This window comes from Elgaria multicarinata, chromosome 15 (assembly GCF_023053635.1).
Source record: "Elgaria multicarinata webbii isolate HBS135686 ecotype San Diego chromosome 15, rElgMul1.1.pri, whole genome shotgun sequence".
NCBI lineage: Eukaryota > Metazoa > Chordata > Lepidosauria > Squamata > Anguidae > Elgaria > Elgaria multicarinata.
Genome location: NC_086185.1, coordinates 13517019 through 13529129, shown reverse-complemented (window position 1 = coordinate 13529129; position 12111 = coordinate 13517019). Strand labels below are relative to the sequence as shown.

Sequence of the window (12111 nt, the reverse complement as noted above, 5' to 3'; positions counted from 1 at the left end):
TAGGTTGGGCTGAGAGTCTGTGACTGGCCCAAAGTCACCCAGGGAGCTTCCATGGGCAGGTGGGGACTTGAACCCGGATCTCCCAGCTCCCAGTCCAACACTCTAATGCCAGTTGGGGCATTCTGGGAGTTGTAGTCCAACACATCTGGAGCGCCCCAGGTTGAGGAAGGCTGCTCTAGCCACTACACCGCACTGGCTCTTCCCAATCTGTGATGCTACAAACGTCCAGGAAATAGTAACCTGCAGGGAGAAGGATCCTTATTAAGGGTTAGCTTCGCATCCTGAAGCACTGACAACCCATCCCTGGAACGGCGTCTTGTCGATTTGCCGAAGGAACTGCCGAACAGAAAACAAAAACGGCGACATTTGAAGCGCTGCTGTTCTCCACGTGAATAAAACATTCCCTGCGTGTGAAACATTCGGAGCCCTTCTGATTCATGGCGAAGGGACCTCGGAAATCTACTAAATACTTAATCCTCCTACCTCGGTTGTTCGGTCTCGCATTCGCCCCTGGGGAATGCAAACATCGCACAGGGAACCCACCAAGTGCCAGAGGCTCACACACAAGGCCCACTGGGCGGGTACCATACGGCTACTGGGATTATGCTTGAACACACGTAAAGGTGTCCTATACTGAATCAGGGTCAGACGTGTATCCGTCTGGCCCCATGATGCCAATTCCGTCTGGCAGTAGCTCTTTGGGATGGGGTGGATGAGTCTCAGGCAGACAAGGGACTTTCCATTCCCTGAGACTTGATCCTTTTCCACGGACATGTCGAAAGACTGAAGCTGGGACCATCTGCATGCAAAGCCAATGCGCCACCGTTGGGTGCTGGGTCTTTCGTGAGCCCCTGTTGAATCGTATTGTATCATCCCACTTTTCCTTTGCTGTATGGGGGAGGTTAGAGGGTGCCGCTGGCAATGTGCGGCGGCTCTGATGCTGTACCTCTTCGACAAAATGGTCCTGAGCTTGAAAGGGAAATCAGGGAGGAGGAGGAGCGGGGAGAAGACACCACCTTCCTGGACCAGTGGATCTCTGCAGCGCAACGAGGCCTCCCCATCAAGAGGAGAAGGCAGGGTGGGAATGAACCTGGCAATGAAGTCTGTCCTTGCAGCAAGTGCAGAGGTGCTGCAAGGAGGGCAAAGTCCCTATAGCAGCCTTCCTCAAACTGATGCCTTCCAGGTGTGCTGGACACTCCCATTAACCCCAGCCAGCATGGCCAGTAATGCTGGGAGCTGTCATCCAAAAGATCAAGGGGGCACCAGACCGGGAAAGCTGCCCTGCAGACATCTGGCCTACCCCACCCACCTTACTTTGCCAGATGACCCCCACCAGCCTCTGCTTTTCAGGGTGAAGTCTGGATGTCACAGGTGGGAGAGAGCCACAGCGGGTACCACTTTGCCTCTTGAAGAGACAGACTCTAAACAGGTCAGTGATGAAGGAGGGTTTCTCTATTAGGGTTACCTCTTAGGCTGAGAACGCTCCAACCAGCTTGAAATTCTCCATCAAAGGCCACTTACTCCTCGGGTGTATACATTTGGTCATTTGGCAAAATTGATTTTGCCAGTCATCCCCAAAAGCTATACAGGATACTGAAGCCCTGCTCCTGAAAATCCTGCTCTACCAACTTTCCTCACCTTCTGATTCCAAAATTCCCTGAGGCACTGCTGGCATACTATGAAGGGTATTTGTTGTGGTCCTAGGGACTAGAAACTTGTTGTTTTTTAAAAAAGCAAGCTGCATTTCTCAGGATGCCATTCTGTCCCCTTGTACCTTGCCCCAGTAATAGCCAGGTTTACTTTTGTGCAATGCAGTTTGGGAATACACACAGCTTGGTTTATAAGCACTGAGATTTGAAAACATCTTTAAATGCTTCACTAAACCAACCTTACTTTAAAACAAATAAACAAACATTTCAAGCTTGATTTAAAAACAGATTTTACACTAAAATTAAAAGGTGTATTTTGTGCCCAACCAAAATTGGAGGCTGTGTACACCATTACCACAAACAAGAAAAAATATATTCCTTGATGGAGGGACTATCAGTTTTCACTGGTGAATGTCAACAAACTCCTTTTCTCAATGTGTATAGTAATGCATACAAGTTTGTTCAACCTCATTCAAGTTGTTTACAGAATATGTGACTTTGAAACAAAATTCTTAACACGCTCCAGAAAACAAATATAATAAAATAATAACAATAATGCTGCAAAAAATAATTCACCAACAACTGGCTATCAAATTCAACCTCCTATACATACTCACCCAAAGGAATCTTGGAAAATGCAAGTTACTGTTTTAACTCTGTATTTTAATCTTATATCAATTTTGCTGTGTGGTTTTATCCTGGTTGTGCTTTTTATACTGTATTTTGTAATTGTGCTTTTAACCTGTTGGTTGTTTTATTGTGGTTTTAATTTTTGTGAACCACCCAGAGAGCTTCGGCTATTGGGCGGCATAAAAATGTAATAAATAAATAAATAAATAAATCATAAAATATACTGGGACAGAACAATTCATATGGACAAGACAATACCTTATGAACGACCCAGACATAACGGTCATAGACAAAAAAGAAAACACATATACGTCATTGACATAGCAATACCTAATGACAAAAATGTTGTGGAAAAGGAAGAGGAAAAGCGAGAAAAATTTGCAACATTGGCTATGGAAGTCAAAGAACTATAAGGTCACAAATATTCCAATAGTCACATCAGTCACTGGCATCACATCAAAAAAACTATACAGAAAACCTTCAGAAACTAGGCCTACCAAAATACATCCACACCAGCATCCAGAAAGCAGTCATACTTAATACATGCTCAATTGTCAGGAGATTCCTGAATGCGTAAAAGATAGCAGGACGTGGCAAAGCCCGTCATGTCCATCTAGAAAAACTGCCACCAGCGAGAAAGAGACATCATCATCATCATAAAGTGACACTGAATTGAGAATGAGGTTTTTTTTCATCATCCAGCATTTATTAGAAAACAAACTATGACATCTGTAAAAAAATAAAATAAAAATAAAATCCTTTCCGATAAGTCACAATTGCAAACCAGTCATTATGCAGAGATGCCCATCACATCGGCACCGCTATGATTACTCCATGTTCATATCTTTCTGGGCCTTATACTCCTCCACGTTTGCCTGAAAGAAAGAGTAAGACAAGGACCCTGAATGAGGTGGAAGGGACCCAAAGGCCATCTAGTCCAACCCCCCACCGATGCAGGAAATCCGCCGCTGAAGCACCCTTGATTAGGATGACCCAGACTTCAGAGACGGGTGGGTTTTTTCCCTGGCGTCCCGTCCTAGGAATGTAACATACCCTTCCCCAAGCCCTGCTCACACAATCAATGCAAACGGAATGAACACAGGAGGTGGATGGTGGCAGAAAAGGGTTTGCAGAAGTTCAAAACATCTTTAGGAATAGATCTTAACACTGGTGGTAGTGACCGCAAGGATGATTACACTCAGTGGAATGGAATACCAACTGACTGGGTGGGTGGGAGGGAAACGGAGGGCGGAAAAGGGCAACCAAAATGATCCAGATTCTGGAGCATCTCCCCTATGAGGGAAGGTTAAAAAAGCAGGGATTGTTTAGATTGGGAAAAAGGAGGCTAAGGGGAGACGCGATAGAGGTGTACAAAATGATGCAGGGTGTGGAGAATGTAGAGAGGGAGACATTTTTCTCCCTCCCCCATAATACTAGAACCTGGAGTCATCCCATGAAGTTGATTGGTGGGAGGTTCAGGGCAGATAAAAGGAAAGGCTACATGCAGTGCATAGTTAAACTATGGAACTCACTACCACAAGATGTAGTGATGGCCACCAATCTGGGTGGCTTTAAAAGGGGGTTGGATAAATTCCTGGAGGCGAAGGCTATCAAGGGCTACTAGCCCTGATGGCTATGTTCTGCTGCCAGTATATACACCAGCTGCTGGGGAACATGGGTGAAAGGGTGCTGCTGCACTAATGTCTTGTTTGTGGGTTTCCTGTGGGCAGCCGGTCGGCCACTGTGTGAACAAAATGCTGGACTAGATGGACCCTTGGCCTGGTCCAGTAGGGCTCTTCTGATGTTCTTATGAGGATGGAATAGAGTATGCTGGAAAAGGGAAGCATGACAGCCCTCCAGATATATGAAGACAGCTGTGATGTCCCTCCCTTAATGTTTTCTTTGCCAGGCTAAGGATCCCTAACCTTAATCAGGGAGGAGCAGAAAACAAATCTCCAGGTGTTTGGGACCTTAAGTCCTTGCCAGTACAGTCAGGAAGTCAAAATCATCTGGAGATCTGCCCAGTCCTGACTTAAATGATATAATCATCAAACTAAATAGGGATGGGATGACTTGACCCACCTCAAATGTGCTAAGCACATGCTGGCAGACGCCCTTGAGTTCCTCCAGACCCTTCTGGAACGTCTCAACAGCAGGCAGACCTCCTGTGTGAAAAGAAAAACATTTGTAGTCAGGCAGGACTAAAAGGTTCCAGATCCTTCCTCTCCACAGGCACTTTCGGCCCAGGTGAGTTGTGATCTACGGGGAACCTGGGAGAGAGAGCTGGCTGCAGGCAAGGATCCGTAATAACAGCCTCCAACCTGCCGCAGCCCTGTACGTCAAACATCAACAGGTTAATAAGAATGATCTGCCCCTCCTCTGCTCACTTGCCCAAATGGAATTCCAGATATTCGCCTGGATGAAATTCCGAATCGCCAGTGGCGACCAGGTGCGCTGTTATATGCAGGGCTGCAACGGTTAACATGCATACGTTCAAGTGTTCAGAGCGCTTCATGGGCATTATCTGGTTGCTATCCTTATAGCAACCCCGGAAAGTAAGCCAGTATTAGCATCCTCCATATTGCAGATGGAGGGAGAGCAAGTGAGGCTGAGAATGAGCAGCTTGCCTAAGGCCGCCTAGCAAATTTGTGACAGAGGCGAGATTTGAACTGGGGACATGCTCATGCGTGGTTCAGTCTCTTTGCTACTAGGCTACGTTCTTTGCCCAATGTTCAGTGACGGAATGCCACAATTTACCTCCCCACTCAATGTCCCCCTATAGCCTGAAGGTGGGATGTGGATAACCATTCAACGGCAGACCTCCCCAAGGCCATGGAGCTCAGTGAGGACAATGTCTTGTGAAGGGAAGGAGGAGGCCAGAGCGTTGGCCCTCCAGCAAACGGGGGCCACACGCTTCACCTTTGGTCTGAATCCGGAAGTTGATTTTGCTTTCGGAAGGATGGGTGATGCTGTAGCCACAGAAATCCACTTCAGGGCTATGGAGAAAGAGAAAGAGAGAGAGAGCTTACAGAAGGACAGCGAAACTCACAGAAAGCACCATCACAGTTCTGTGTTTATTTGGACTAAGGGAGCAGAAGGCAGTCTTGAAATAAACCAGCCTTCCCAAACCTGATGCCCTCTAGGTGTGTTGGACTGCAACTCCCAGAATCCCCCAGCCAGTATAGGAAGTTGGGAGCTATGGTCCAACTCAGCGGTGAGGGCACCAAGTTAGGAAAGCCGAAATAAACCAACAGAGAGGGTGGGACGCTTGTTGCTCTGAAACAAGAAGAAGACTTCTGGTCTAAACTCCAGACCAGGGGAAAAATGGATCCTACAACCACACAGATTTGCTATCTGCAGATGGCAGGCTGCAAGAACCCACCTTGAGTGCTGTTTTGGTAAGGAAGATGGGGCGGAAATCAAATCAACCCATCACTCTGTTCAGACGTCACATCCGGCTTAAGGAAGCTTAACTGTGGTTTCGTGGGATGTCCGGATTGACAAATGATAGTACTGATTGGTCAGCAAAGCACAGTCTTGAAGTGATTGGGGGATCTTTTGTGTGTGCTTGCAGGGTTGGCCGTGGAAGGGGGATTAAAACTGCCCCCCTTTCATCTATTGAAGGCTTGGATGCATGTGGTGGTTCTCAAGGGCCAGGACCATGACTGAGCTCATCAAGGCCTCAGCGGACAAGTGGCTGCCATTTTAGGTTTTAGAATAGGGAATAACTGGGGGAGGGGGGAAATTGAGAGGCAGTGCGGTGTAGTGGCTAGAGTGTTGGACTAGGAGTCGGGAGATCCGGATTCTAGTCCCCACTCAGCCATGGAAACCTACTGGATGACTCTGGACCAGGCACAGGCTCTCAGCCCAACCTACCTCACGGGGTTGTTGTTGTGAGGATAAAACTGGAGAGGAGGAGGATTATGTATGCCGCCTTGGGTTTCTCGGAGGAAAAAAGGTGGAATATAAATGCAATAATAAAATAAATAAAATTGCAGACCCCCCTCTTCCCTCCCACCTTTTTTGCAGCAACCGCCATTTCTTTCACCTTCACATCAAGATGCTCTGGCTGATATAAAATGGCGCCCAGCAACCCAACAGAGCTTTGCAGAGCTTCAAGTAGTTCCTCCGTCACCAAAGCACCTGGAACAACCTCTCCCTGTTTCACACCAAATGGGGCCATGAAATTGGGAGGGGTGAGTCGGACACTTCTCCCTGGTCCTAGTTTAAGAAAACATACTCTAATACACATCCCCCAGCTTCATGTCTAGCTGAACCCCGAACGGAGCCAAAAGATCCTGGCCCAGCCAGACGCCCCAGCTTCAGAAGCAATGGCATAGTCGGAAATTCTGAAGTGCAGGTGTGCCACGACACCGGCTCTGAACACCAGGCCCGGCCGCGGCTACTCCCTGCTCAAGCCAAGCACCCCCGCTTGATACACCTGAGGCAAGGGAGAAAAACCACCTTCCTCCAAACTATGTGGAGAAAGGGGTTTAAATGGAGAAGGATTTCAATATATAAAATAAAACACTGTGAGTTATATGTGCTGAGGTGAATTATTGTCAGAGTGGGTGCTAAATGTGTAAACTTCAGATGATAAATGCCAAACAGACACGTGGGATTTTTGTGGTAGTTAAAAACAAAATGATTAAAATTTATTTTCAAAAGTTCACAAGCTTTGTTTCAAATAAAACATTTTAAAACCTTTTTGGAACCTTTCATCCAATCCTTTCACTCATTCACATACGCGCTTTCCTTTTTCTCACACAATCACTCTTGAGCTTTCTTTATTATCTGTATTGATTAATATACGTCAACTATGTGCACACCATACTCCAAAGACACCACTCTCTACACTGAACCTCAAATGTCCCAGAACTTAAGTACTCTAAACACAGAGAGCACTAAAGACTCTAAGAGTACCCCAAAAGTCTCCCCCAATCCGCTCAGTCCTTCCCTTATATATCACTCCTCCCCCTCCCAAGACATTCTAACTCCGCCCACTCAGGCCAACATTCTAAACTCACCACAGACTTACAAACTGCAGACATACCTTTGGGAACTGACTTGTGGGGTGTAACGCCACAAGGCGCTCCTCACGACAGTCTCCATAGCTACGCTCCCAAGGAGAACCCAAACTTCCAGGCTCCTTGATCCATATCAACAAAACAGCTTTAGGATTTTTCATCTGCTAGGAGCATGTCCTGTGTTAAGCGAACGGGTCTTCATTTCCCATTCAAGACCATATATTTTTTAATGTGTTTTACTGAAATTATAATATTGTTTACGTGTATGCAGAGGCTGTGCTTGGAGTGTGCTCTTATAATTGTAAAAGGTTTTAAATTCTGTGTTGTCTCATTCTTGTTTTGTATATGTGCTTATACAGCCCCCTGAAGAAGGCCTAAAAAGCAAGAGGCCAAAACGCATCGGGCTTTTGTATAATCAACCTTTCAATGGCATCCTGAGACGTCTCTTCCTTTTTGTGTATATCTTGGATGGTCACTCGCCTTGCACCCCCATTCAAGACCAAGCCATTCCCAAATTTTGCAATACAACAGGGAACAATATATTTGCTGATATACCAACTGTGTCCTTATCTGGATGTAGATAGCCTAGCTACAGTTATCCATGCTCTGATAACCTCATTTGGATCACTGCAATGCGTTATACGTGGGGCTGCCTTTGAAAACGGTCCGGAAACTTCAACTGGTACAAAACAGGGCAGTACGGTTATTATTATTATTATTATTATTATTTATTTATATAGCACCATCAATGTACATGGTGCTGTACAGAGTAAAACAGTAAATAGCAAGACTCTGCCGCATAGGCTTACAATCTAATAAAATCATAGTAAGACAATAAGGAGGGGAAGAGAATGCAAACAGACACAGGGTAGGGTAAGCAGGCACAGGGTAGGGTAAAACTAACAGTATAAAGTCTGCACAACATCAAGTTTTAAAAGCTTTAGGAAAAAGAAAAGTTTTTAGTTGAGCTTTAAAAGCTGCGATTGAAGTTGTAGTTCTCAAATGTTCTGGAAGAGCGTTCCAGGCGTAAGGGGCAGCAGAAGAAAATGGACGGAGCCGAGCAAGGGAAGTAGAGGCCCTTGGGCAGGCGAGAAACATGGCATCAGAGGAGCGAAGAGCACGAGCGGGGCAATAGTGTGAGATGAGAGAGGAGAGATAGGGCGGAGCTAGACCGTGAAAAGCTTTGAAGGTTAATAGGAGAAGTTTATATTGGATTCTGAAGTGAATTGGAAGCCAATGAAGAGATTTCAGAAGTGGAGTAACATGGTCAGAGCGGCGAGCCAAGAAGATGATCTTTGCGGCAGAGTGGTGAACAGAAACCAACGGACTGATGTGAGAAGAAGGAAGGCCAGAGAGAAGAAGGTTGCAGTAGTCCAACCGTGAAATAACCAGTGCATGAACAAGCGTCTTGGCGGAAGAGACAGACAAAAATGATCGAATCCTGGCAATATTATACAGGAAAAATCGACAAGATTTAGCTACTGCCTCAATATGAGGAATAAAGGAGAGCGAGGAGTCAAATATAAAGCCAAGGCTACGAGCTTCCTTGACCGGAGTAAGCGTAACATCATTGACAGTAAGAGAGAATGAGAGATGAGGAGAAGGTTTAGGAGGAAAAACTAGCAATTCAGTCTTTGCCATATTGAGTTTCAAACGACGATGAAGCAGCCAAGCTGAGATATCTGAAAGACATGCCGAGATATGATCGTGAACATCAGGAGAAAGTTTCGGAGATGACAGATATAGTTGTGTATCATCGGCGTACAGATGATATTGGAGGCCATGAGATTGAATAAGCTTGCCCAAGGGCAACATGTATAAGGAAAACAACAACGGGCCAAGCACCGAGCCTTGCGGAACCCCTACTGAAAGGGGAAAGGAGGAAGACGAGCTGCCATTAGCCAACACACTGAAAGAGCGACCCACTAGATAGGAGGCAAACCAGTTATAGACAGAGCCACAAAATCCAAGGTCATGAAGGGAATCTAAGAGAAGATTTTCCAGCTTCATTGGCTGCCAGTCCAGGTCCGGGCCCGATTCAAAGTGCTGGTATTAACATTTAAAGCCCTAAATGGCTTGGGGCCAGGCTATCTGAACGAATGCCTCCTCCCATATGTACCTGCCCGGACCCTTAGGTCATCCTCAGGGGTCCTTCTCCACGAGCCCCTGCCAAAGGAAGTGAGGCAGGTGGCTACCAGGAGGGCCTTCTCTGCTGTGGCACCCCGGCTGTGGAATGAGCTCCCTAAGGAGGTTCGCTTGGCACCTACACTATATTCTTTTAGACGCCAGGTGAAGACCTTTTTATTCTCCCAGAATTTTAATAGTCTATAAATAATTTTTAACTTGGTGTTTTAAATTTGTAATTTTGCATTGCTGCTGTTTTTATCCGGTTGAGCTTTTATATTGTATTTTATATTATGGTTTTTTATTGTTGTTTTATACTTTGAAAGGTTTTAATTTTTGTGAACTGCCCAGAAAGCTCCGGCTATTGGGTGCTATAGAAATGCAATAAATAAATAAATAAATGAATAAATTTCTGGAAATATGTTGCAGGGAAAATTTATTCCCTCGTCCACCCTGTCGCCCCAAGCTACTGTGAGAATTACGCTTCAGCTCGGGGAAACGGAGTAACCTGAAAAGGGGTGGTGGAGATGAGGTCAGCATCACTGCTAATAAAACTGTCATGCCGCTGCATCCATGGAAGACCTGGTTCCACTACACCACTGTTCAGAAGGGATATGATCCATCTGCCACTGATTTAGCAGATCAATGCTACTCTATCTACATGTGAGTACACAGGCACAGGCTTTCTTCCTCCGTGAGCAATAGCTGCTCCAGGCAACCTTGTGTGCAGGCCTCACCTTCACTGAGACAAGAGGAACCTTACTTACTCTTTCATGATCATGTACCGAAGGGAGTTGCCAAGGGTATGGTCCTCATTGTGTAGCACAAATGTGACGCAGCTCTTATCTGACCCTTCAGCTCGTACCTGCAATGTGGGGAAAGGGTTTGGAGATAAAGCAAATAAGGAGATCATCAGATCCTGAAAGTCTTAAGGCATAAGACGGGCCATGCTGGATCAGACCGAGGGTCCATCTAGTTCAGTGCTCTGTTCACACGGTGGCCAACCAGTTTTTGGCCAGAAGGGGAATATTCAGTAGGTTCTTTTGACACTCATACAAACCATACCTTACAGAGCAAACATGTAATGCCTAGAAGGAAAATGACCAAAACTTCTGAGGTTTATCGGCAACAGCCTACTTAACAACATAAGAAGTAGGGATGTGCTCCGCTTCTAATCGGACCGGTGAATTAGAAGCGGAGCGGGGGGGCTTCGCCTGCCCTTGAGGCGGAGGCGAAGAGGATTGGGGGGCCGGCGGAGCGTGGCGAAGAGGATCGAGGTGAAGGCGGATCCTTCGCCTCGATCCAGAGCTCCACCGGAAAGGTAAGTGGGGTTTACTGGGCCCTGTCGCTGTCGCCCATGCGGCAACAGCGGCAGGGCCCGGTAACCCCCCCTCCCTTACCTGCCTCCGTAACCGCGGGCTCAATTGAAGACGCCTACGGACCACGGACGGAGGCAGGTAAGGCCCCCTTCTCCCTTGGTTCCCTTACCGGGCTCTGCCGCCATTGCCGCTCCCCTCCACTGCGGAGCTCCGATTCGGAGTGGAGTATGGGCGGAGCGGCGCGGACCAACCCAAAATTTTCGGATCGGCCCGCAGGGCGGAGCAGGGGGTCCGTGCACACCCCTAATAAGAAGTGCCATGCTGGATCAGACCAACAGTCCATCTAGCGTAGCACTCTCTTCATACAGGGGCTAACCAGCTGTCGACCATGAACAAAGCAGGACATGGGTACAACAGCTCCCTCCCACCCATGTTCCCCAGCAACTCATGCACACAAGCTTACTGCCTCAAATAATGGAGGTGGCACATAGCCATCAGGGCTAGTAGCCATTGATAGCCTTCGCCTCCAGGAATTATCCAGCCCCCTTTTAACGCCCTCCAAATGGGTGGCCATCACTACATCTTGTGGTAGTGAGTTCCACAGTTTTACTACGCGCTGTGTGAAGAAGTCCTTCCTTTTATTGGTCCTGGATCTCCCACCAATCAGCTTCATGGGATGACCCCCATTGGGTTCTAGTAGGAATGGCCATGGCCAGAGGGAAAGCCTTATCTGTTGGATTTCAGTCTGCCGTGGCATCTCTTAAAGGCGCAGGAGCCCTGCCCGGTAAATGAAGCAAAAAGGGGTGGGGAGCTAAGCTTTACCGGGCAGGGCTCGCCCCTCTCGGACCTCACCATCTGCAGCACTGGCGGCTTCTTCTTCTCCTCCTCCTCGCCCATCTTTCCAGCAGGCCCTCTGAGCGCGAAGGACGTCGGGAGTCGTAGTCACCGATGCAGGCATTCCACTCCCGTCGGCCCCTGCGGCGGAAAGGCGGAGCGTAAAATGGTCCCTGCCGCAAAGGATTGTGGGAATCGTAGGACACACGGGCGTCGAGTTTTACAGGGAGCTGGAAGGCCAAGCAAAAGGGGGGGAAGTGGGCGGCGAAAAGGATGCGGTTTCGGTTTCTCAGGACAGCAGCGGCTCATTTTCGTCGCTGTCTTAAAGAAAAAAAGGTGGGGTTAAGTCTGGCGGCATTGAAGGGGTTAACGAGGCGGGAGGAAATAACGTCTTTCCCCTCACTCACGGTTATCCAATCAGGAGTGAAGTCCGCTGCCCTACTTCCGGCGGACGTTGCTATGGAGGACTGTAACTCCCGAAAGGCTGCGCGGACCTTCCCAACCCACGCACCCCCTCTCCGCGTCTCC

At 47.5% G+C, this 12111-nt stretch overlaps 1 protein-coding gene across 1 annotated transcript; it reads right to left on the bottom strand.

Moving 5' to 3' along the window:
• Positions 1–2963: 2963 nt before the first annotated feature.
• Positions 2964–11687, bottom strand: LOC134409127 (DNA-directed RNA polymerases I and III subunit RPAC2-like). Its single transcript, XM_063141708.1, has 5 exons — positions 11602–11687; positions 10198–10295; positions 5199–5275; positions 4362–4444; positions 2964–3154 (listed from the first exon to the last, which is right to left on the bottom strand). The coding sequence occupies exons 1-5, from the start codon at positions 11644–11646 to the stop codon at positions 3107–3109; spliced, it is 351 nt and encodes a 116-aa protein (XP_062997778.1). The 5' UTR covers positions 11647–11687; the 3' UTR covers positions 2964–3106.
• Positions 11688–12111: the final 424 nt, after the last annotated feature.